At 41.5% G+C, this 27,511-nt stretch overlaps 2 protein-coding genes across 8 annotated transcripts in view; one reads left to right on the plus strand and one right to left on the minus strand.

Moving 5' to 3' along the window:
• The window catches only part of cacna1ba (calcium channel, voltage-dependent, N type, alpha 1B subunit, a), a 775,969-nt gene that overhangs the window by 103,020 nt on the left and 645,438 nt on the right, over positions 1-27,511 (plus strand). The window lies entirely within an intron of this gene.
• On the minus strand, positions 10,770-21,635 carry LOC144464333 (uncharacterized). Its single transcript, XM_078171056.1, has 6 exons — positions 20,326-21,635; positions 20,143-20,248; positions 17,485-17,735; positions 17,128-17,330; positions 16,008-16,206; positions 10,770-14,528 (listed from the first exon to the last, which is right to left on the minus strand). The coding sequence occupies exons 1-6, from the start codon at positions 20,510-20,512 to the stop codon at positions 14,317-14,319; spliced, it is 1,158 nt and encodes a 385-aa protein (XP_078027182.1). The 5' UTR covers positions 20,513-21,635; the 3' UTR covers positions 10,770-14,316.

Genomic DNA, 27,511 nt, shown 5'->3' on the forward strand with positions numbered 1-27,511 from the left:
ATTTTCTTTGGTCCTTGGGCTGTCCAAGCACTATATCCAGTGTCAATCATGCCTGGTTTTTAGTCCAAGTTACCTTGAATTGGAATCAGTAGGGGGTTTAAATTTGACCTCCCTCCAAGTTTTCGCATAAGAAACCATGCATTTAAGATATTGGAAATTATGGGGCTGTTGTTACGTAAATTTCTAGCCAATCTCAAATTGTTACAAGACAGGAGACCCAACAAGGAGCAAGAGATCTGTGATAATTCAAGATATAACCAAAAAGAAGTAGGATCTTCTTTAACCCACTCTGCTATAAATCTCAATTCAGATGCCAACTGATATTGTTTAATATTAGGAACATCTAAGCCTCCTTTTGAGCTAAGAAGCTGCAATATTGACTTTTTTTTTGTTGCTCCAAATAAAGTCACTCAACCAGCTGTTAAGTAGCTTCAGTACTTTGTTTAATAACAGCAAAGGAATCATCTGTAAGGGGTATAATAACCTGGGCAACACATTCATTTTGATGACAGAGATTTTGCCAAGCAGTGATAGAGGAAGTGGGCTCCATCTTTGTAGGTCTTTTATTATAGTATCTAGGAGGGGAGTAAAATTTGCCTGAAATATCTGATGAAACATTGGAGTAATCTGAATATTCAGATACACAAATCCTGACATGGAATGGGACTAAGGAATTTGTTTTATCTCTGAGGTTTCCCATTGCAATCCCAAGAGACTTCAAAAAATTGACTTTGTAACCAGAGAAGGCTCCAAACAGATGAATAATTTCAGTGAGATGTGGAACAGAGGTTGTAGGCTCCACAATAAACAAGAAAATGTCATCGGCGTAAAGTGAGGTTTTATGCTGGATTTCACCGACACTTACACCCCTTACAGTTGGATACTGCCTGATAGCCTGAGCTAAAGGCTCCACTGCAAGAGCAAAAAGGGCAGGGCAGCCTTGACGTGTTGAGCGACGGAGTTAGAAGCTGTTTGATCTATAACCATTTGTGATGACTGAGGCTAAGGGTTTGTTATATAATAGTCAAATCCATTTTATAAAATTTTGACCCAAATTAAATTTATGTAAAAAATGGAACAGATCAGGCCTTACCTGCATCCTTTGAGATGACAATGCTATCAAGTTCTTGTGTTTGGCAGAGGTGAATAATATCCAAAAGCCTCCTAACATTGTGACTAGAGTTCCTGCCTGTGATAAAGCCAGTCTGGTCTTCCTTAAAGGGATAGTGCACCCAAAAATGAAAATTCAGCCATTATCGTGAGACATGGGTACCACGTTCATGTGTGTTCACGTGCTTTTGCTGGTCTCGCACGCACACGTGTGCACAGTGCACAGAGAGGCAGTTAGAGCTACAGGCTACGGTAAGACTAAAAACAGAGTCCAAATGACGTTTTTCCAAACAACTTTTTATGCTGGGGCTTCAGGACACTTGGACCACTACGGACGAGCAGTATGAAGATATTTTGTGGTTTCAGTTATGTATTTTTGGATGTTGGAATCTGGGACGCCGTAAGCCTCCATTAGGTGGAGTTGTGTCGCTACCTCCTCTCCCCTTGGATCTCCGGAAGTGTTGTGAGGACTCTAAAATTTCACCTGAGGCTCCATCGGCATATGGGTGAGTAGATAATGGCTGAATTTTTATTTTTGGGTGCACTATCCCTTTAATGATAGAGGGCAAGACCCTGTCCAATTGCAGTGCTATTATCTTAGATAGCATCTTAAGATCTTGATTTAGGAGGGCAATAGGTCTATAACCTAAACAGTCCTCAGGATTTTTGCCTTTTTAAGGATTAGAGAGATGTCAGCTTCTATTAATGAATGGGGAAGGCTGCCAGATATAAAAGAGTGTTCCAGCATCTCTAAGAAAGGATCCATCCGGATTTTATTAAACTCTTTATAGAATTCAGAGCTAAGGCTGTCTGGCCCAGGTACTCTACCTGACTGTAAGGTTTTGCGTGCCAGAATGGTTTCTTCTCTGGAGATGGGAGCATTTAATTCACATTTCTGAGCATCAGACATGGTAGGGAGAACTACACCTGCCAAAAAAGGTTCCATCTTTTCCAAAGTCCCCTATGGCTGGTCTGCTTCATACAACTGAATATAAAACTGCCTGAAAGTGTTGTTAATACTTTTGTTGTCAAAGTGATGGAAGCCATTTGTATCTAAAACTGAGGGTATTACTTGGGGGTCTGTCTTAATTTTGGTTAGACGAGATTAATACTTGGTTGGCTTATCACCATATTCAGAAAGCCTTTGTTTTGAAAAGAGAATAGCACTCTCTCTTCATAAATGGCCAAGAGGGCATGAGCCTGATTTGTCAGAGGCGAGTTTCGAGAGGGATGTCTGTCAATTAAAGGATTGAGTGAACAGTTGAAATCCCCTCCTACTAGTTAAGTTTTAAGTTTATTTACTTTATTAATCCCCCTGAGGAGAAATTCAATGTTTTCACTCTTGCTTGTCAATTACACACAGGTCCGAAAGACACACACATGCACAAACAGGACCTATACATGCACAAGGTGGAGAGATGTCAGAGTGAGGGGGCTGCCCTTGGTGAGGCGCCCCAAGCGGTTGGGGGGTTCAGTGCCTTGCTCAAGGGCACCTTGGCAGTGCCCAGGAGGTGAACTGGCCCCCCTCCAGCCACCAGAACAGGCGACCCTCCAGTTCCCAACCCAAGTCCCTATGGACTGAGCTACTGCCACCCCGCACTAAAGTCACTGCTGAGGATAGTTCTGTAAATTCCGAAAATGCATTTGTTAAAAAGTCTGGGGTGTAATTTAAAGATTTGTACCTTTAATTTTTTTACCCTGAGAAACATCCTTAATAATTACAAATCTTCCATGTTTATCCTTGACACACGCCTTCAATTGAAAGGGTAGATTCCTATTTATAGGTATGACTACTCCTCTGCTGCTGGTAGTAAAGGAGGAAAAATAATCTTGGCCAACCCAGCTGTGTGCAAGTTTAAGGTGCTCATTGACATCTAGATGTGAGTCTTGTAGTAAGGCTACATCAACTCTCCCTTTTTAATAAAGCAAAAACTTTTCTCAGTTTGACATTACCCCACAAACCCCTTACATTCCAGTAACAAAAATGTATCTTATTATATGACATTAGCACAAATAGAGACTTGAAAGATTCATTCTCCCCAAAAGCAAACTCAAATACAGGACAGTGCACCTTATTTTGCACAGCTGAGTCTTTTGTTCAACCAACATCAGTAACCCCATTAACATGATAATATAAATGTGACAAACCATTACTGAACATGAAACACAAGCAAAAACACAGAACCACAGACATAAAGAACAATGAAAAACAATAAAAAGAAAATAATTTTGGGGGTCTCTCCCCAGTTTTAATGGAGATTACTGATCTGTAAGAGGTTTAGCATATTTTGTATGTACAAAAAAGTAAACTGAAAACTGGTATTAAATAACACTCGAATTACCATTGCACAAACGATCAAAGCAACTCGCATAACTCAGTTGACTGGGAGCAACTGAAACACCGTAAAAATCCCTGCATAATAAATCTAACATTCACATTAACGTCAAACAATGATGTTAAATGTGATACGGTATTGCCCCAGCTGGGCTACAGTGGGTTGTGCATCAGCAGGCATAACAATTAACAAGGTGTACATCGTTTAAGCCATATATAATAAGAAATGATCAACAATATAAACATTTAAACTCAATATGTCATAATAAAGGATATCCATCAGTATAAACGACTCACTGTCCAAACCTGGCTCTGCCACTGGCGCATCCATCATCAGCCCTGGCTTGCTACGCTGGTCACAAATGACAGGGCTTCAGTCGGGGAGAGGAACGTTGTCTTTTTGCCGTTAAATGACACCTGTAGCCTCGCCGGGAAAAGCATGGAGTATTCTGCCCTGATATCTCTGAGACATTGCTAAGCTTCTGTGAATTCTTTGCGCTTTCGAAGCACTGTGGCAGACAGGTTGTTATAAAAGGAGATCTTCTCCCCCTCCAAGATGATATCGGCAGTACCCACTTTGCGCTTCACAGCTGCCATCACCTTCTGCTTGTCAGGAAAGGCGTGGAATCTCATGATGACCAGGCGCGGCTGCTGGTCATTGCCGGGCTTGGGCGCTCGGGAGGTCTTTCAAGTTTGACTCGGCCTTTCTTGGTCTCCATGTTCTTTGGAATATTTAAAACTAGTCCATACCCATTGAGTACAGCATACCATGCCATGACTTAGTCACACCAAAAAATTAGAAAAAAAACAAGAAACATTCGGCCACAGGGGGAGCCACAGCGATCGGTCGCATTTTAGCCATTTTTAAGCATTTTTCTGTTACTATAGCGCCACCCAGTTGCCAATTAGAGTTAAATTTCTCCAGTCACCTTGAGGCGTCCTGTTCTACATATCTACCAAGTTTAGTAAAAATCGATATGGGGGTTAGGCCTAGAAAAGAAATTAGCTCTCTAGTGCCCCCATTTTGTTTGACCGGGCCAATAATGGAGGTGTCCCCTCAGATTATGTGTGCTCATATGCCTACAAAGTTGCGTGGTGATCGGTGAAACCCTTGAGATGTTATACACCTTTATGTGATGAGCCACGCCCTCTGCAATATTCATTGCCTTATAGAAGCTCAGTTTTAGTGAGTTTTCCAACTTTTGCCAAGAGGGAACTTTAGATATTGGTCCCTAGATTATGTTCACAGAGTTTCATGCAGCTCGGTCAAACTTCCTAGAAAGAGATCGATTTTAAGTGTTTTTCAAAAAATTCAAAATGGCGGAAAAGCTATATAACCTGAAGTTATGAGTTCTTGAGGCAAATGTGTTCCTCATGAGGAGAGACATCTCTGTGCAACGTTTCATGTCTCTATGACATACGGGGCATGAGATATGCCCATTCAAAGTTTGCAATTTCAGTTGAATGCTATAGCGCCCCCTTTGGCCAATTGATGTAATATTGCTTCATTCGCATCCTCCCATGACCCTCTACCACTGTGCCAAATTTCACATGGATTGACCAAGTCAGTCAGGAGAAAAACGTGGAACAGAGACACAGACAGACACACCCACAGACAGAGTTTGCCCTCTGTTTTCAAGCTCGTTTATGTGATCTGTGAGAGATTCAACCTATCTCTCAAGGGCTAGCATTTTATCTACTTGGGGCTCACTATCCGTCCCCACCTGTAGAATCCTCACTTCTACCTCATCATTCGGTCGTGCCCCTCCTTAATTAATTGGTATGCGAGAGGACTGTTTCAGACAGGGGGTCGATTTTTTTCATTTGTAGCCAGCATTATTTTACTAGTCATTAGTTCAAACGCTTTCGCAAGCCCAGGTTCCAGCTCCATCTCGTTGTCATCTTCTTCCTGCTTGTGGTCTTGTCGGGCTAGTGTTGTAGCTGTGTTGTCGGTGGTCTGCTGTAAGGATAGACCGATACATCGGCCAGCCGATATATCGGGCCGATATTTGAGTTTTTTACTTGTATCGGCATCGGCCGATACGCGCGTGGGTTTGCGGATTTATTTTTCCCTGGCACTCTTTCATTTGAAAGTATGTGGTTAAGTTGAACAAAGCTGTTGAATCCTACTGTGTACAGTAGTTGTTGTTTTATTTATGCTTCAGCTTAAATATTTGTTTATTTTATAAAGACATTACTGGAAGATTTAAGAGCACTGAACTCTTTTTTTTATTTGAATGTATAATAATAATAATAATAATAATAATATTCTACCTGTTCTACCTCAACTTTCCATCTTGTTTTAGTATTTTTTACTGTTCAATAAATGTTTCTTTCTTATTTTAAACTTGAGACCTGTCATATTTGTTATCATTGTGTCATTTTTTTTTAATGTAAATTGAGGGAGCAAAAGCAGTATCGGCCCCAAATATCGGCTCAAGAAAATCGGCAGTCCATAATCGGTATCGGTATCGGTATCGGCATCGGCCCTAAAAAATCCATATTGGTCTATCCCTAGTCTGCTGTCACGGTTTGCTGTTGCCTTTACCCTTAGAACACGGCATTGTCTGATGTTGTTTTGTCCAGAAATGTTCAAGAGTCATAATATTGCGTCTGCAGTGGAGAAAAAAAAAAAAAAACTTATCTCAAGCTAGAATGTTAAGTTAGGTATTTGCAGAGCTCCCTCAAGTTTGACCATCTCCTAAGCCGCCATTACGTGACTCGATCCCGATATGAGACATATCAAACCAAAAGAGTTTCACAAGACATAGCAGAGAAATATTAAATCAGAATTTGCAGAGGAGAACGTCACATAATGACAAGTCTGTCACTCTGTCACTCAGCATCATTGTTGTCATGGTTACGGAGACTCCGCACAGGACCACCGTTAGCCTGCTCACTGACCCACTGGCTGCTTGATAAAGTTATCTGAAGGTTTACACCCGGATGTTAAACTTACGGAGCTTATGGATTTATAAAGCCTCACGTGCACTTACAGTATATCTCAGTCATTGTGGAGCTGGGCACACATGCATGAGCTTTGTTTACTCTCCCACAGTGAAACATAAATGGATGCAGTAACAACCTTCACTCAGTTTGCATATCAATATCTGTGCCCGCTCCACCACTCATTAGACCTGTAAAATATAAAAATACGGCAGAGAAGAATTGCAGTTTTACAGATTGTCTTGCAGGAGCTGGGTTCTCTGACAGAACAGCTGTCATTACATGCGACCATTACGCACAGCTGTGGCTATTAATAGCGCTCGTGCCACTAATTCATCACACATAGGCCTACCTGCAAACCAAAAGCCTGGTGAAATTTCAATCTCATTATTAAAGACAGATTGTTGACGATTTATTTATAGCTGTACAGCAGAGGTAAAATAAGCGGCTTGTGTAACAGAAATATGTTATATTGTATATAGGCAAATAATTTGCCTTGAGGCTTTTTAGTAATTGAATTATTCGAGTTACTGGAGGAATAGTTTCAGGCCTAGAATTTATGACATGTAATGAGATACAACTGTGTAAACTCTTAGGTTGCATTATACCAAATAACACACTATAAAAAAATGACAACTTTTTGTCAAACTTTATTTTTAGCGAATGTGAAAAACAAAAACTACAAAAAACTTTATAAATAATATACAGTAGATAGATACATAAATATTAACACAGCATTTTATCTGCAACACTAATAGTGTCCATTTCTTTCCATTCAGGCATCCATCCCGTTCTGTGTTGTACTCTGGATACGCCAGGAGTTTCCTGATCCGGCTGGTCACTGCTATGGCCTCCAGCTGCCCCTTGGCTGAAGTTAGACAAGCGTAAGACAACTACTTACGCCTTTGAGGGTCTCTCATACTGGGATGCCAGATCCTTTGGGATGGGGATTTTCTGCATCTCCTCAGCAAATGGCACTGGGTTCTCATCTCAGCCTCATCAGGTCATCAACAGTCTGTAAAATATTGCATTTAAATATTGATTTCCTTGTGTTTTTAAATTAAGTGCTTCCTTGAATCCACCTTTCATTTCAGATGTTGCCATAACAATTTTATATCTTTTATCTGATGTTATTATGTTGGTAATAAAAATGGAATTATTTCCAAATTACTGTATGTAGGGTCTGTTTTTGCAGCCTTTGCTGAGGGTAAAGCAATACTAAAATTCAAATAAACACAAGAAGTTTGTGCTCTAAAGAAAGGATCAGCACTCAGTGAATCACCTCCTAAGCCCTATGATAAGCTATTATGGCAAGGCTTAACTATACAGACCAGTGAGCAGTGATAACTAACATGTCTTTGGGGTCATCGGGTGGGAACCTCCTTTCACCAGTGTTTCGTCTGGTTGGTCCCACGACACCTCCAGGAGGCTAAACAGTGATCTCTGGCGTCCCAGAGACACTCCCCTAATGCCAGGTCTCACTGCTCCCCACACCAACCCAATAACCTCCTTTACCTTACTTACACATGGCTTTCTGAGCCCAAACAGCACTGCCACCTTGAACCAAACCCAGGCTCCGTATATGCGAGCTCCAGGTAGAAGCAGTGCTGATACTACCTTTCCTAGCACATTCACCATACTCTATTTCACACGCTACATAGCATAACTACAATATAAGCTAAAGTTAAAGGAGATAAATAAACTTACAGGATGAGCAAACACACTCACCTTGCAGCATGGTCTCAAACAAAAGGGATTCAAATAGGCCACTCCCACCCTTAAATAACCTTCCTCTTCCTGGATTTCCTCCTGAGAGGAAGTGGATCTCTCCACCTGATCTCAAGGAGTTATGTACCCTGCTTAGTAGTTCCCCCTGCTGGCCCCCAACTGACATTATTTCTTCGCTTCCAGATCCATTGGCTACATCTAACCCCAGATAGCAAAATTCTTTTGGCCCATATCTGGCCCACACCCGACATGTTCGTCCGGCCCACATACTGCATGGAATGATGGCACTTGGGCGGTCCGCTCCCGTTTGCCAAAAGTGGGCCACAACCAAGCCATCTCAATGCCAGATGTCAGCCAAAAACAGACCAAATAAACCAGCACTCAACCGAATGTGGGCCACTGGTCAAAACTCTTCTGGGCCATATCTGGCCCACACCCGACATGTTCATCCGGCCCACATACTGCATGGAATGATGGCACTTGGGCGGTCCGCTCCCGTTTGCCAAAAGTGGGCCACAACCAAGCCATCTCAATGCCAGATGTCAGCCAAAAACAGATCAAATAAACCAGCACTCAACCGAATGTGGGCCACTGGTCAAAACTCTTTTGGGCCATATCTGGCCCACACCCGACATGTTCGTCCGGCCCACATACTGCATGTAATGATGGCACTTGGGCAGTCCGCTCCCGTTTGCCAAAAGTGGGCCACAACCAAGCCATCACAATGCCAGATGTTGTCGACCGAATGTGGGCCACTGAACAAAAAAATGAATCCATTATTAACATGCTTGTTTCTCACATATGATCCACAGCAGTCATAATGCTACATATCAACCAAGAGCTGACCAAATACATTAAAACTCACTCAAATGGGAGCCACAGTTAGCTCTCAGACTTAACTGGTTTACAGTCTATGACCTTGTCTAGCCTGCACACTTAAGAAGTCACAACCAAACCATGATAAAATTTTGTCAAATATGAAAAAATAGAATAATAGTCTGAATTTGTGGCTACATGCCATTATGGTACCCCCAGATACTGTTTGAATGGGGGCATCCAGTGGTCCAGTCTTGTTGGGACTCACCTCGGGGTCTAAGATGAAGAAACCTAAGAGTAAGAATTGAAGAAATGACCAGACACGAGAAACAACTGGTGAACGGTAGAGAACTATGTTTTATTTTTTTAACGTTTTCCATAAAAACAAAAGGAAGAACAAAATTCAGGCCAAATCAGCGGAACACAGTTGTTGACCTCCGAAAAACTCCAAAAAAATATTGCTTGGCCCCATCACTGCTCGTCTTCTTGTGGCCCTTTAAAAAATGCACAAAAGAACAAATTTAGTTGACTCAGTAAAGCAGTACTGTGGTTACTGTATATGGCGGCAGTGAGGTGAAAAACACAAAACCTCATCAGGAGACCAAACAAAAAAGGCCTTGTAAAATGATACAAAGTTATACAATATTGTGTTGATGTCTTTCAAAACTTCAACTTCAAAATCTATAGTGTGTTTTTAATTACAATTTATCTTAAGCTATAGTTGATATTATGCCTGATCACTGACCCAATATCTGCTTGCTCAACCTCATTCTGTTTAGATTAGATAAGATTAGAGTAGACTAGATAGATAGATAGATAGAGGCCACATGCAAAGCTAAAACCAAAGTTAAAAAGACAGTGCAATTAAATGCAGAAGAACCAAGCTCATGACTGTACCAATAAAACACAAGAATAAATAAGAGAATGTCATACCCTTACCCACACACATTTACAGTAAAAACAATTGTAAAAACATTGCTCTCAAACAAATAAATATAGCAACTAAATAAATAAATAAGGATAACGCTATACAGTATATCAGAGCCTCCATTCTCTGGCCTTTTAACACACCTGAAAAACTGCTACAGTAGCTGGAATAAAACAAACGTGAGGAAATGCTGAGATGAAAGAACTTTTGCCATGACAGGTATTAACTAACTCAGCAATTTACTTCATGTCTTATACTATCTAAATTATTATTAATTTTTTTCTGTCATTCCAAAAATGTAAACACGAGTGAGAAACAGATTGTATTTTCTACCGAGGGAGATAGTGTTTATTTTTTATATATTATGCCAATGTAAGTATTACTGTATATTCCACTGCAACATGGCTGAGGTTCTCAGTTGGAAGCAACTCCATCCCACATATTAAACCTGCCACATATTAAGTCGGAGATGACAATGAGTCAGCTAGCCTCACTCACACAATTGCTGTGTAGTTACACCAGTCGACCACACGGTGGAGTTGAAGACCATGAATGTAGCAGTAAATGGAAAAGTTTGAGGTTAGAGAGAACACATCTTAAGACATTAAACTTAATCCACTCATGTTAACATTAGATATGGTTTTGTGTTTGATAGGGGGCTGTTTTATTCCAGCTCACTTAACTTGTTATCAATGGAAAGAAAAGCATTTTTAGTTTCAAATGAAGTTGGACATAACAATGGAGAGGAGGGAGTGGAGGAGGAACGGAGCGGTATGTGTCATTTATTCTGTGGTAAGACGTATCATATTTACGCGGTGAAGAACATGGACTAAAAGGCTTCTGATGCAGTATTACAGTGTGTGTGTCAGCGCTGCAAAGACACAGCGTCAGAGCGGTTAAGTTTTTTTTTTTTTTTTTTTTAAGCGTCGGAGCAGTGAAGTGAAACAATAACCTGCAGATCGGTGACGTAAACTCCGCTCGTAGTAGTAATAAAACAGTGAGGTTGTTGATGAATATTTAGCTTTTTACTCTGCTCAAACTGCAGAAAACTAATGCAGTGGCTCGTCATTATTGCTGGGATGCGCGACGCCACGGAGCTCTCATATACTCGTGGTCTCACTTGGTATTCCAGTCATTTCAAGTACCATAATTTAGCACTGATTCATTTTAAGTGAACCAATACTCAGTAGTACCAACGTGTATCGGTACCAAGTACAAAAAGTACCGGGTTTCGATACCCAACCCTAAATGTAATGGCCCTTTTCCACTACACAGTTAAAGCTCTACTAGACTGGGCTCTCTACTCAACTCGGTTTAGGTCCTTTTCCATCACAACTGAGTTCTTCATAGTTCCTTCTCAGTGTGGGCAGGGTTGTTGTATCACAGCGGCTACGGCCTCATCACTCTCTTTTTTCGATCCTCTCGTCAGCTCCAACCTCACTCGTCTGCAACTCGATTACGGACCACAGCATGGTTTTCAACACAACAGTCAGGTGAAAGAACAACAACAGTCTCAGTACAGATCAATGGGCGCTGCTGCCGCTGTGTTTTTGAAATTAGCGAACTACAGGTAGAGCTGCAGATATCTCATTCCCCACCTGTTTGATTCTAGGACTGCACAATATATCGTTTTACATCGTACATCGCGATGTGGTCATGCGTAATAGTACATCCCAGGATGCGCAATGTTTTCTCTCTCTCTTTCAACATTTCAACTTTTGTTTCGCTTCAGAAAAGCTCTGAACCAGCTCCTTGCGCCACTCTCTGGGCATCCGACGGGGGGATCGCGGCAATTTTAACACTGTACAATTAGTGCAATTTGCCGCATTTACCATTTATTAGCGGCCAAGCACGTCCTGTCCATGCACCGTGTTTCTGTGTTTGTGTGTGTGTGTGTGTGTGTGTGTGTGTGTGTAGGCTATGTGCGGTGCGCCCGCACGCGAGAGAGACAGCAGGTGGAGGGGCTGACTGACAGAGATGAGAGAAGGTGAAACGCTGTTTAAAAAAAAAAAAAAAAAAAAAAAAAAAGAATGCCACAGTCTCGTTAATTAATGAGAAAAACACTGCGTCTTTTTCCGCTCCGGAGAAAAGAGTTAAAACACCTGAATAAACTGATTCTTCAGTTGGCATTAGATAGGCTAACAGGATATTCTCCATCCTTCCCTGATCTTGTTCATTAAGCTGCGTGCACAACATCACCAAATGAAAACGTGAAGTCCAGTCGTCGTTGTGTGGCCATGATACCTGCATCAGTGCTGGTTCAGGGGTCGAGCGTCACAGCACCATGGACAGCGCCAGCGCTGTCTTTTTAAAATTTATTTATTTATTTTTTTTTATTGCTCGATCGATAGACAGAGAACACGTCCCTTAGTTTAATTTTGTAAATAAAACTTTCGGCCGAATTTAGAGAAATGGAAATGGAAAGACAGCCAGGGAGAGAGGGGGAGAGAGAGAGGGAGGGAGCCCGAGAGTGAGAGATGCAGGTGAGCGAGAGAAAGAAAGAGACAGTGTGCGGTGCACGAGTGCTCACTGTGATGTTTGTAGGCTATCAAAATACAAAGGCTCGCCTGACCCTATATTATAAGAAAACAAAGGAATTGTGTGTAAACCAGATGTCCAGTAGCAGGGAGCAGCCCTATATATTCATAATGGTATGAGCTTTTTTTCATAACCACATTTTGTGACTATTTGACGACGAGGGTTATAGTCGAATAAGACCTCTCCGAATCGAATCGTCAAATAGTCGACTATTCAAGGTCAGCCCTAGTGTTCACAATGGATTTTTATCCCGTAAAAGTGTGACTGTGGTTGTTTCTCACCCTGTGTAAGGTGTTGTGGCATGAATCCAGCTGAACAGAGCCCGTAGCCCGCGTCATCAAAGTGAAACGTAACGTGTTGCGCACTGCTTGTTTATAAGTATCCGCCTGTCAGTCACTAGAGCAGAGCTTCACCCTCTGAAGTCAGCGTCATCGCTAGTGAAGCCAGAGGTACTGTCGTACTCTTTCACAACTATTTCCATAACGGAAAATGATAACAACATAATTCTTCTTTTTAATGAAACCGGGACACTTCAGGCTTTACATCGGTCTCATCGGTGTGTCTGTAGCTTACCCAGAAGCCGAGCAGTCAAGCCGGTAAGATCGGCTGTCCAATAGGAGACCCGGGTGCCGTCACATGATTGTTTATTTACATGAAGATGATTACTCTGTTGATGTATGATCAATACTATCAGGAAATCTCCTATAAATCCTAATCCTAATCTCATTTAAAGAAATGTGATCATTTAATAGTGCTTATTTTTTATATCGCAATATTATTATATTGCAGAAAATCGCAGAAAATGAAAATATCGCAATGTCATTTTTTTCCAATATTGTGCAGCCCTATTTGATTCAGAGTGTAACAGGGTTTCCTACAATTAGCGCAGTTTAGCCCATTTAGTGTTTATTAGCGGTCCCGTGTTTGTGTGTGTATGTGCGTGTGTTTACGGGCGCCCGCACGTAAGAGAGACAGCAGGGGGAGGGGCTGCTGACTGACAGAGATGAAAGATGGTGAAATGCTGAAAAAAATACAATTTTTTTTTTCTGTGCAAGACTGTGACGGGCCGCCACAGACTCGTTAATTAATGGGAAACACTGGATGAATAAACGGGCAATATGAAAGAAAAAAAAAACTCTGCTCTTACCCTTGAAGCGGCAGCTAGGTGCACTGGGCTGATTTTACATGCCTACCTTCATATCATTGATGTGGCAACTTGTCCAATCAGAGTCAGACTCAAGTCTGGTGTTCAGAGTTTAGCCAAGTGAGGAGTGACCCAGCCTTTAGTCTATGGAGATAAGCTGTTGCAGCCTGAGCCAGAGGAGTTGTTTATTAACTCAGATAGATCGTCATTGTCTGATTAAAACTCGTTTCCGAATTTTCTTTTCTTTTAGGGCTGTATTTTGAGTTTTTACATAGGGAAATAGTTGGGTTGCATGGTTCAGTCACTTGCAAAATAGTCAAAAACGGATAGTTAAAATCAATGTAAAAAATTGTGATAAAATCATGATCGTGATATTTTTGCTATATCACCCACCCCTAGTTGTAATATTGTAGCTAATATCACCAAGTTAGGCTATTGTGGTTTTCAGCTGAATAGCTGCGAGTGTTACTCTACAGGTCACTTGTGACCTAAGATGTATTTCAAAATAAACCTGCCTTTGGTTTAATGTATTCTTTTGAGCTTTGTTCCTTCAGCTATGAGTTATGTAGTAGCCTATGTCTGTGCTCTATAGTTTTAATTGCAAATTACAACTGTTAAGTAAGTTAAAGATGTGTTGCTAATGACAGCTTGAAGTGGCGATAAGGTCTTAAAGGTTTTTTGGAAGGTCTTAAAAAGTCTTAAAAAGGTATTGACCTTAACCTCAGGACTGCATATACCCTGCCCTCATTTTTTTTACACATGCTGACAGCTTCATCTTGATTTTTGCTGTAGAACAGTATCACACATGTATTGCAAAATAGGTATTGTAGCTGACTTACATGTGTGCTGTGAGGCATGCCTTTTCTCCTCCCTCTCTCTCCTCCCACCATCCCTGTCTCCGGTGAGATGAAGCCACCTTTTTATATAGGCCTCCACCTCCTGGTCAGTTGCAGTGGCCGTCAAATGGTTGTTTCTCACTGTTCCTAAAAATTGAGAAAAGCTTTTGATAGATTACACACAATGGTGAGAAATGCTTGGCATGCTATATCCTGCCCATAGTTGGGCAGTAACAATGAATGTAGTTTGAAAACAGTCTAGCCATGCCCATGACCAGCCCATTACTAAAATTGTAGGAGGAAAACTGATGAACTGATTGCAGACCGGTGCATCTTAGAGCAGGGGACAGATAAACAGCTGGCAGGGAGAAGATGGTGGGGCACACAGTCAGCTTTAGAAATTTTTATTACAGTGCAGGTTGCTGACGTTTCGGCACAGAGTATGTCTTCTTCAGAGCAAACAGAGCATTTTATGTATGACAGCTTTAAACTGGTGCCTTATAATGTTCTCCGATTGATTGGCTGTATATGTTGCTGTATTATAAGTGTAACAAGTATTAGACTCATAATTTTTAATTATATTACTGAAGTGTTGTGTGGTGTCACGAGCTGTTTTAAATAATAATAATAATGACGCAGCTTACCTGCTCCTCCAATCTGCCTCACTGAGCAGGCACCCTATTTAAAGCTGTCATTCATAAAATGCTCTGTTTGCTCTGAAGAAGACATGTCAGCAACCAGCAATATTGATCCACATATGCATCTCAATAAATCGATTATATGATTCATTTCAGCACCCCCATTTGACCATAGGAACTACTCAGAAGTAGGGGTGGGTAAAAATATCCATTCATCAATGCATTGCAATATATATTTTTTGCAATTCAGTATCGATTCAGAAAATCCTTTGAATCGATTCAGGCAAGCAGCGGCCCCCGACCATGTCCTCCCCATGGTCAGGGCCCGCTGTCCCTCACTGGACGCCTCTCGGTCCAGCGACCTCGCTTGAGGGTCGGAGGGAGCGCCGCGAAAAACACGGAGCTGCAGGGCCAGGTAGCCGATGTCTGACACACCACTCTTTTGGAGCCTGTAAACTCCCAGCACAGCCAGTGTCACCCTGGCCGCTGCGCCATGTGTCCGCGGGTAGCACTCTCCTCCAGGGAGAGAAAGGGTTTTAGTGTCAAAGTTTTACCACCTCCCGTCTAACTGGAGGATGGAGGGAACGCAGGTGTTTATGTCTATGTTTATGTCAGACAAAAACATATACAGTCACAGACACAATGGCACTTTTTCAGCTTAACTATGGTTGCACTGTTTCATGACTAAACACATTGTGTGCTTTTGTTTACATTTCAGTTCGAACAAGAACTTCCTAGAGGAAAGATTTATAATAAGTTTACAATTTAAAAATGAATTTAAATTGAACTTAAAAATTATCAACAGGTACTCTAATGAATTATTTGTGTGTTACTACTTATTACTGAATCGAATTGCAACCTAAAGAATCGAAATCGAATTGAATGGTGAGGTTCTTAAATACCCAGCCCTAATCAGAAGCATGAAAGAAAAGGAAAATCAATTCATAAGACACATCACAAATAAACATAACCCACAATTAACACTTACCAGTAATTACATCCTTTAACTGGAGGCTATGGAAAGCTGTCTTTCCATTTACGCCCCGCCAGTTAAGCTGCTTGGCCAGGGAGTTGGTAAAGAGGTGTTTCATGATCATCCACACCATGTCTTTAATGTCCACCCCACCGATGACACTCAAAGCAGTAATCTCAGGAAAAAAAGAGCAAACATGATTGATACGGGCAGTAATAGTTGTACCACAGTTTTAGGAAAAATGTTTTTGGACTAAATAAATCAATACATTTCAGTAAAGTCATTTCAGTGTGCTGTGGTTTATCTTTATTTTTCACCTGACATGTCCCTGTAACTAACTAATCTTCATTTTTGCTGTGCAAGAGGAATTTTGTTTCCCACAGATGTACAAACCATGTATCCAAACACTTTTTACTTTAGAATAGTTCTCAACACTGACATACGCGAAATAGTTCTAGAGCAGGACTCGGCAACCTATGTGACATGGAGTGCCAGTTTGGAATTTTTTTGTCAATGAGTGTGCCACTATAAATAGAACAATGTGACACCAAATACAAAAAATACCTGGGATATTAATCTAGCAGGCTACAACCAATCATATTTTGAAGATATTTTACTGTTATTCACAATTGTAAATGAGGTTGCTTCCTCAATATATCTCAGAGTTTAAATAAAGGTTATAATAGCAGGGCCCTGGATCCCATTTCAAAACACTTCTTTTTAGAAACTTAGTCTATGTAGGCTAAACCTACAGTGAGTGCATACAGGAAAAAAAAATTATGACGCAGCGTCAGGCCGCTCACCGTCACTGAAACACTCGATTGAAACACTCCAATTAAATACGCTGAGCTGCGAGCGTCGGAGAACGCCCACTGCAGCGACCCTGGGTTTGATTCCACCCGGCGGCCCCTCTGCTGCGTGTCAATTCCCCCTCTCACTGTCTCTCCCTTTCCGTCTCTCTCCAGCTGTCCTTTAAAAATGCACATTAAGCCCAAACAAAAAAAAAACACTGACTCATGAGCTGGTGACAGTGAGAAATTTAGCGGTGGAGGTGCGAGCGTGCCAATGATTATGCCGCGCTGTGGCATGAGTGCCAAAGTTTGCCGACCCCTGTTCTAGAGTGAGAAATGCGTACCATTTTCTTTTTATAGTCCACCTCCTCCCTGACACGCCTCTCCACAGCCAGTAAGGAGCTTATGTCCTTTAGTGGGAAGAGATCCGCCTCCAGGACCTCTTGCCCACCAACATGTTCTACCTGGATCTTCTGAAGGGTTAGGGTTACAATCTTCAGTTGGTCCATGATCATCTCTTGGTTTGTAAGTAGCCTACGCAGAAGAGCTAAAAATAATGACATACATTAAAAAAAATTAAAACCAAAAAGGCATTGTAAGATGATTTCATACAGAGACAGTCACAGAGAAAAAGATACTGAGAAAGAGAGTGTATGTGCATTAATGTGCAAATAATCATTTATGAGCAAGGGTTGGAGTACCTGTGGCTGACGATCGTTGGCCCTCAGTGGGAGTTGTATTACCCGGGCTGGCCAATGGCGGTCTTCGTTCAGGGCTCGCTGTCAATTCAGGGCTCGCCAATTGATGCCTGGGTCGTGGTTGGGGGCTAAGGGCCCTTCTCTCAAGCGTTGACTGAACACTTGGCCCTTGTATTTTCGGGGCTGCAGGCAATGATCCCCTTCTTTTGGCAGCAGGGCTGTCCTCACTGTCACTCTCAAATTGAGTGTTTTGTCTTGTGTGCATAGGGGAATGGGAGGGGAAGAGGAAGAAATTGAAAAAGATTGTGAGAGACTACTAAGTATAAAGCATTTGTCATTTGTAAGTTGTTGCACTGAACTTGTAGTGCTTAAGATATAGCACACATCAGACTACTTAGCCCTATTACTTTTCTTAGCATGGGCAGGGGAATATGTCTGCAATAACCACTGACTAGGCATGAGTAAAAAAAACTATATGAAGAAGAAGATAACTCCATCTGATGATAGACATTAATCTCAGACCACTATATGAAACTCTGAACCATAGGGAGACCAGGTTAAGTTGAATCACTTCTCATATTCAGGATCACTACATTAAGACAATTATAGTTTCACTGCAAACTAATGTATCTGTATATATTTCAGGATGTTGTACATCCCCACAAACAAACAAGAGTGTAACCTTAACAGTGTTGATATTATCGCCTGTCCAAAAAAGTGGTCTGGTGGCTCAACTTACCCCATGTATGGGATAAGGTGAGCATAGGAGAAGGGTATGTTGAGCCACTCCCATTCTGTCTAGCAGCTGCAGGCCTGCAGAGAAATTGACCAATTGGAGCCATGGCTCTCATTCGCTCATAAATGAAAAGAAAGTAGTCTGCCCACTGGACTGTAGCTCCCGACTGCATTTAATAGTCACATATGTAACGTTTCGGGCTTCATCAGACCTGAGAAGAACCTAGGTGACACACCAGCTTAAATTAGTGGACCGGTCACCTGAGAGATCATGTGACATAATTAAACAGCAAAAATATAAAGGTGTACAGGGATAAACAAACAATCAACCTGCACAATTCTATCAGATCACATGTAACAACTTGAGTATTGCATAGCAGAAAACATCAGGTGTACCCATCATGTTAGTCTTTTTCCAAATGTGATGCTGCTGTGGATAATTTGTTAAAGTTGTATATTTGAAGTTTTTTGAGAATCTGTAAATTTTGAAAAATTATTGTATGTCACCACTTCTACCACTAGCTGAGGCACCCTGTTATGCAGATATTTATTATTCTTCTTGGTATTACATTGCATCATGACGGGTACACCTGATGTTTTCTGCTATGCAGTACTCAAGTTGTTACATGTGATCTGATAGAATTGTGCAGGATGATTGTTTGTTTATCCCTGTACACCTTTCTATTTTTGCTGTTTAATTATGTCACATGACCTCTCAGGTGACCAGTCCACTAATTTAAGCTGGTGTGTCAGCTAGGTTCTTTTCATGTCTGACGAAGGGCGGATGCCCGAAACGTTACATGTGTGACTATTAAATGCAGTCGGGAGCTACAGTCCAGTGTGCGGACTCTTTTCTTTTCATTATCGTTTTTCCTCTGTGGTCCAGCACCTGGTTTAAAACATTTTTTGGGATGTGCGTGTTCCTTGGATTTTGTCCTATTGGCTCGTACCCTCCATCCAATCCCCTCGACTCCCCTGCTCCTCGTCATCCTGAGACGTCCCGCCTCGTCCCCACCCCCTTCCGCGTTAGAATTTGCTGCCGCCGCTTGGCCGACCAGCCTACCTCCAGCTCTGGAGCTTTGCTCGGCACCGCTAATGACACAGAGCGCTGTGAGCGGGGGAGAGGAGCAGGGAGAGGAGCTTAGCGGAGCCGCGGTGTGCAGTGTGCAAAACAACCCCGCTCTGGTCCTCTCCCCAGCTCACAGCGCTCTGTGCTGGGGCGCACGGCCGACCAGCCCAGCTCCACTAGCGGCGGCCCAGTACCAATAGGCTACCGGTAATGACGGCCGTTAATGCCGCCATTAGTGGTGCTGAGCAAAGCTCCAGAGCTGGAGGGACTGAATTCACTATAAAGACTGAAATTTTTTTTTTTGGAAATACAGTAAATGTCAAACCACTTTTATATGGTTCTTACCTTCACAGACTCCATGAAATGATTCCTTCATCTTAAATATTTGGTCACATGCTCATTTTCTTTCTTATGGTAACTTAGCAACAAGGGGTGGCTCAACTTGTCCCTATGCTCAACTTACCCCGGTCTCCCCTATTGAGTGATTTTTCTTCAGCATAATGTTAATGAATAAAGAGATTCAGTTTTCAGAGCTAAATGTTATATTCCAGCCTCAAAACATGGCATACTGGGTAGTAGGTGTTTACAGCTCCAGTGTTTGCACCAGGAGAGTCATTAATATCATGAAAGTAATGATATTGATTATATTACTATTATTATATTATTATCATATATCTACAATAATGATGTATGAAATTATATTAATTGCATCAGCTAAAGATTTACTTTCTAAACCGAACTGAAGAAGACTTCACCTTGTTAAATCTTTGCTACATAGCACAAAAATACAAAACTCTAAGTAAGGATAATTCTGAACATCTCACAAATAAAGTACTGTAGTGGCTTTGAATACTTACTTTCTCTTTCGCTTTCTCCTTGGCATGTCGTCATCTTCTTCTGCTGTCTGTAGGTCAGTGTGGGTTTCTGCCTCGGGAAGTTTCAGGCGAGCAGCTTTGTAGCTTGCTGTAAATAAAGAGATTCAGAAATCATAGAGTGAATATGTTTTTAAATGACTGAATTCTGGTAAGTGATGTGCATACCTGCTTTATATAAAATCCGAACTCTGTATTCTTCCCACGAGTCTCCCGGCTGCTCTTCATTTTTTATGGCCTTTGCCAGCTCATCAGGTTTGTAGTAAGTGGGCCACTGACAGACGTCATCAGCAACCCAAGCTGCTGGCACCACCTCAACCTCTTGAGTTTCATAAAACTCAACAATGTAAAACATTGCCTAGAGTTAGGAAGAGGGTACAACGGCACAAAGTAGTTAGTTTTACAAACATAGACACTAATATTTAACTGTTGACAAAGTTATGCACATTCCCAACAGAATAAATACTATAGATATGGAATACACACTTACACAGAGATAGGCGAAGACAGGCTGCACTCTCACCACTGTCTAACTTGCCGCTGAGCTGCACATACGTATGATAATAATATAACCAAACCATTCTTTTTTTTTTTTCTTAAAATGAAAACACATGCTGTGTATGGCTAAGGTTAAACATGCCTAGAATTAATCTGCATGCAGAAGAGGCACAACAACAAATCCTGCCTCCAAAGGTAGTCGAACACACTTCTGTAATTTAGTGTCCAGCCTCAAGCACATTAGGTGTGGTGACAGATCTGACACAAAACAAATTCCCAAATTTGAAGAGTCAATGGGATAGTCAAAAAAACTTGCAATCTGTCTGTATCCTTTGCAGACAATGTATTCCTGACCCTCAAAAGCAATTATATTCTGGACCAGAAGTATCTTGCCATTCATTTTAATGCATCTGTCCCTCTCTGATGAATTAATGACAAATTCATCCATTTCCAGTTCTTTAAACTGGGAGACAGTTCCTATAAAGCCTTCTGGGACAGGTCCTTCCGAATGCAACACTTTGCCAGTTTTCAGAGTTTCCTCTCGTAAATCTGTTGAGTCAAGTTCTGAAATCCTGCGTATCACTTGTTGCAGTGGTGAACTAGGCTTTCTAACCATGCCTTTAATCTTTTTTAAATAGTTCTCAAATGGAAATCCAGATATCAGGTCCAAGTTCCCATGTACCCTTACATCTTCACTGAGGTGAATCAAGCCATGTATGTTGTATACTACATATTCCTGACCATAGAGTTGCCCAAAATGTTTGACAAATGCTCTGAGGAGTGTGTTTGCAAAGTCATTTAGCATCAAACAGTAGGTTGGACTCGCCAGAATGTAAATGCTCACAGATAACAGCATAAAGTTTTGATACACTTCAGGAGCCAGAACATCTTTCAGAACAACGGGGCCAGTGTAAAGTAGGAACTGCCGAAGTTCTGTTGCTTTCCATCTTAATCTTTCATCAAGCCCCCTTGGTCTTCGGGCAAATTCTGAGGGTATGTACATTCTGAGAGCAAGTAACTTGGCAGAAATCAGAGAGACTTGCCTGGATGAAATGCGGGATTTTAACATCCCACATGTGCCAATCCATAAATCAAGGAGACAACGCACCACACCTAAGCAAACTAAATGCATATAGTCATGTGGGAAGCCACTGACCATAGGAACAGATGTTTCACAAAATGGCGAAGGTTGTATGTGGTGGTCTTCATCCTCTGCGTTTGAAAAAGATTCATCAGTTCCCGCTCTAGCGTTTGCCTCTGGGAATGTCATGCGATTATTCATATATACGCCTGACTGTACACATTTGTCACAGCCACTGTAGCCATTGTGTGACTTAATACCTTTAACGAAGGTCCTTGCAGGAGCATCACAAATTACTGAGCACACAGTCAGGAAAAAGGTTTACCATTAACAACAAATCCATTGCTCAAGGATTTCAGTTCACAAACCAGATCCTTTAGATATTCTGACAAAGAGTGAGGCTTTGAGTTTCCACAGAAAATAGCAATTGGCACAGGTTTCCTACTGAATCCTTGGAGAATTCCCAAGATTGGCCAAAACTGAACAGCTGAACTTTTAAAAATTGGTAGACCGTCGATATTTAACTGCAATTTAAAGTTGTGACTATCTGGAACAATAAATGCAAGTCTCTGAAATATTTTACTGAACATATTCTGTATCCCAAAATAGTGGAATGATCCACCTGACAGGGAACTAACAGCATGGGAAATCTGTGTCTTTAACAATGTTCTGGCATCTTTGGGCAATGAAGGATGATGAACTTTCAGAATAGACAAGAGGGCAGACAAAGCAATCAGTGAAATCCCAAATTGTCTACTCCAGTCTCTCAAACAACTTGCTAAATCCCTTGCGTCATCAACATCATTTTTGTCATCACCACCTCCACTGTCTATGTCAGAGTTTGGTAGTGAATCAGTGATTGCTTCCGAGGTAGAAGCATCATGAAAACTGCACTCCTCTTCAGTGTCAACCTCAAGCTCATGCTCGTCATTTAAAGAGTCAAAGAACTGGTTAACTCTTTTCACAGCTCTTTTTCTTAAATTACTGCGAGTGGTATTCCACTGTTCTTTTTCCATGGCACTACAGTATCACTAACCTATCTGAGGTTTGGTAACTTGTGTAGCTCAGCAGCAGACAGTTATTCTGAAAAAGAAATAGGAGCAAGTATTATACATTGATACATCATATTATATCAGTACATGTATTTCACCAGAGCAGCTTACCTTTAATGAGCTCAATATTAATATTTCCACCAGCAGATTTCTGTAACAGCAATAAGCACAAATACTGTAAACATCATCATCAATACACTATAATTAAAAATGCATACATGTAGCACAAGTAAATGGGTATTTTTCCTTTACAAAAATAAATTCATACAAACAAACAAAAGACATGCATTCCCATTTCGCTTTAGACAAATAGAAAACATGTATTTTTTTTCCTAGGGATCTTAGGTGAAGCCACCCCAAGAAAATGGCTATACAGGTTGGGTAAAAAATTCACTTCATGACAGGTAAGATTTGAAATATTACCAGCCAAAATATGTTTTCACTGGTCATTGAAGTGCTCACAGCACACTTTTGGCGGAACATGTGAGTTGAAACAGTGCTTAAACTTGATCCAAACTGAATAATTGTAACTGTAATTGTTAATCATTTGCATGTTTTATAATTTAATTTATTTGATTATGATAAAAATGGCATTCCATAGATGTGAGGGTCTGGGCAGAGGATGTCGTTTTGATGCTGTGCAAAGCCATTAGAGACAAAATGGGCAATAAATAAAATTGTCTTGCCTTGCCTAACAAGGCACGGCAATGGCCTCCCTGGCATTAAACTCGTTGATGCTTGGTCCCTCGTGACCCTCCGCCAGGGGGAAAAAAAAGTAGAAAGGGTATGCAATAAGCGACGTGTCCATTAATTCAGAAATCAATAATCATTTCTGTTCAGGAGCCTCTGTGCAGCGCTGTTCTGCAACGCGAGTCAACGTCCTTCATGGCCTATAGTAGTTTGAAGTGAGCTAACTGGCGCCTAGAAAAAAAGAAAAAATATCGCGGGCGACGGAAAACACACACACACACACACACACACGCACACACACACGCATGCACGCGCACGCACGCGCACACACACATAGGCCGAGGCGAGCCGGCTGGGTGATTTTGCCTGCCACCTTAATTAAAGTTTTTGTAGCCTACATGGGGCCGTTCAGAAGTAGCAGCGTGTAGCAGCCTGACAAAATAATATGTGAAGTTCCAATAATGACAGCTAAATGTTTCCCAATTCATTTATTTATTTTTCATTCATGCGGACTCACCTCACCGAGACATCTGTTCTCTCCTGGACAGACCTCGCGCGCTTTCTTCTTCTTCTGTTCCGTTAATGGCCTTGCGCGCTTTCTGCTCGCTTGCTCCCCTTCGTTGATTTGAATATGATGCGTTCAAAAGACTCGGTAATTTGGAAAACTCCAACTTGAAGCGAGAAAAAAATAAATAAATAAATATAAATATATTTATATATTTATTTATTTAATGTGTTATGTTCAGGTACAAATGGTCTTTGTTAATATATTTGTTGCTGAGGCCTATCAGTCATTTTCATGACAGTGGGTTGTTTGGCAGAGAGCAGGTGGGAACGGTTTCTGTTCACAAATGAAGAACCGATAAAGTGGTAGAATGTAGATGCTTTTTAATTGATCTTAGTTTTAGGTCTGTCTTTGAGACCTAACCAGTTAGAATAGAAAAATACTGGAGGGAAATTCAACTTAGTTGCTGCCTTCTATCTTGTCATTTATTCTTGATGAAGACTTTCTGTTCATTGGGGCAAACACACAGTTAGCCTGCCCTCCTTCAGTGCTCATGTTCTCACTTAACTGTTCATGGCTGGCTGTTAGCCTGTCACTCAGCATCCAGGGATATGAGGCTGTTTCAATTAGCCAGGCAAGGAGCACTCAACTGTCTGTTGATAGACTGTTTGTGTGTCACTCTTGGCACAAGGCTGAGTTGGAACTTATTTGTTTTGTGCATTCATGTTGTGCATAGTGCATGTACTCAAATCAGAGAAAATAGTTAAAGATATTGTTGGTCAATATGTTAAGTCAATCAAGAAAACAGGTATAAAAAAAGTCATTAAAAATGTTTGTGATTTCATCATGTGAAATGCACACCCTGAGAAGCTTGAGAGCTTTTGAAAGGGGCCCAGACATAAAGAATAACAAAACATAGACAAATGATAACACATTAGCCTACACAATAAGACAACCCAAAACACCCACACTTTCCAACGCTCACACTCTCACACCATGGGAATAATCTGCAGTCTCACTCTCACACACTCACATACAACCCCCCCCCCCCCCCTCCCAAAAACGACAAAAAAAAAAAAACAAAAATAAAGTTCTCTTAACCCAGAAATAACCCAAGCCCTGGGGTTCTCATTTGCAATAACAACCTGTAAGATTTACATCTCAGACAAGAAGAGAAGATTTTACTGATCCCATATCAGAGAAAGTTTAATCAACAAACAACAAATTCATCACAGCAGGCACATAATCTATACTCATACTATATTGCCCTAAGAGAAAAAAAGTTAAACATATAGGCCTACTAATTCCTGCTGGTATTAAAGAGGGTCAGATTGATCATACGACTCTCAGAATTCACCATCAGCTTGTTATCATTTTTCTCTCAGATGTTCTATATTTTATGAACAGTAGTGTTTCTCTTTGCACCACAGGTGCAACACACAGCTCACCATGTGGATGAAGGGTTTTGTTCATGATAGGCATTGGCTTAGCTAAAATTCTCCTTTCACCCACCTCCATGGAGAACACAAGGCAGTTCAGGCCTAAAAATCTTCAGTCCTCTCACTGCTTCCATAGCCAGCCCCAGCAAAGAAGGTGGCATATGCTACCACAATAGGTGATCACATCAAGTCTTTATTTTTACATATTGACATTACCTAACATCAGCATAGCAACATGACATCATCAGAATCACTCCCACCAGGGGCGGACTGGGGGATTTCCCCGGTGGGCTGGTACATGAGAAAAAGAAAAAGAAAGGGGAAAAAGTCTATTGCAGCGGCCAACAGACTATACACGTATGCTGATAGCCAATCAAATTTGGTCCACATGGTTATGTCCCACCCATTTCATCAGGCTGTTGCAGCTGTCACTGTCACTTGTCAATCACACTGTGCTAACGGTGCAAGTGACACTGACGTGTTTACATTTTTCTACCATCCATGAGTGAGAGGAGTGACTAATTAATGCTAGTGACATGTAATATATTCTAAAATCATAGTTGGCTGAAAATCTCAGAACATGTGTAAAGCTCAAGCATGAGCCTCCTTTCATATTTAATATCTGACAGTAAGCTATCAAGATAGAGATGAGAACAGGGCAGAAGTGGTGGAAGAAGAAAGTGTGGCCTGAAACAGGCCCATGAAGCATAACGGCCCTTGAATGGCTGGCTTGTTTTTGGCTCTCCAGCCACAGCTCTCCACTAGACCAGTTCTGAGTTCAGTTTAAGTTTCATACACTCCAGCCATTCTTGAAATTACAATGATAGGAACCTCAGTCAGTACTAAATCAGCTTTTTTTTTAAATTTTTTATCTGAAGCAATGTTGTCTTTTCCCTTTACTTTCTCCTCAGAGTACACCAGAATGCCTCATTTACGTGTTAAAAATCACAAAATTTTCCTGGGGGAGTGCCCTCAGACCCTCCAGTATACTTTAGTTGAGGGGTTGAATGATCGGTTGAAAAAGCACAATGCATTTAGGCTAGTTTGGCTGTAAAAATGTCATTATTGTGTATAGACTAGGGCCAGACAGCGCTCAGTGGCATCCGCCGCCCTGGTCCCTGAATGGGCCAGTCAGGTACTAAATTCCCGGGCCAATTTTTTGCCCCAGTCCGCCCCTGACTCCCACCACATGAGGGACATTTTGTCTTTCACCCAGAATGAGTGAAGGAGTGATATTGCAGTCTTATCATATCTTGTCCTGGTACATTTGGTCTTCGCAAAGTAGGGCTGCAACTGATAATCGATAATTTTCATTATCGATTAATCTGTCGGTTATAGAAACGATTTGTTTGGTCAATAAAATGTTAAAAAATGTTGAAAAATATCAATCAGTGTTTCCCAACAAAGGTGGGCCACGTGTGCTTCCTCACGCGGGCCACTTCAGGCTCACATCCGGAGTAGTCGATGCTAACTTGCCATATTTCGGCCAAAACTGGCCCAAATGTGTTTCAACAAAGGTGGGCCATGTGTGCTTCCTTGCATGCAGGCCACTTCAGGCTCACATACGGAATAGTCGATGCTAACTTGCCATATTTCGGCCAAAACTGGCCCAAATGTGTTTCAACAAAGGTGGGCCACGTGTGCTTCCTTACATACGGGCCACTTCAGGCTCACATACGCAGTAGTCGATGCTAACTTGCCATATTTCAGCCAAAACTGGCCCAAATGTGTTTCAACAAAGGTGGGCCACGTGTGTTTCCTTACATGTGGGCCACTTCAGGCTCACATACAGAGTAGTCGATGCTAACTTGCCATATTTCAGCCAAAACTGGCCCAAATGTGTATCAACCAAGGTGGGCCATGTGTGCTTATGTACATGTGGGCCACTTCAGGCTCACATACGGAGTAGTCGATGCTAACTTGCCATATTTCGGCCAAAACTGGCCCAAATGTGTTTCAACAAAGGTGGGCCACGTGTGTTTCCTTACATGTGGGCCACTTCAGGCTCACATACGGAGTAGTCGATGCTAACTTGCCATATTTCGGCCAAAACTGGCCCAAATGTGTTTCAACAAAGGTGGGCCACGTG

Source organism: Epinephelus lanceolatus, chromosome 9, assembly GCF_041903045.1.
Source record: "Epinephelus lanceolatus isolate andai-2023 chromosome 9, ASM4190304v1, whole genome shotgun sequence".
Classification (NCBI taxonomy): domain Eukaryota; kingdom Metazoa; phylum Chordata; class Actinopteri; order Perciformes; family Serranidae; genus Epinephelus; species Epinephelus lanceolatus.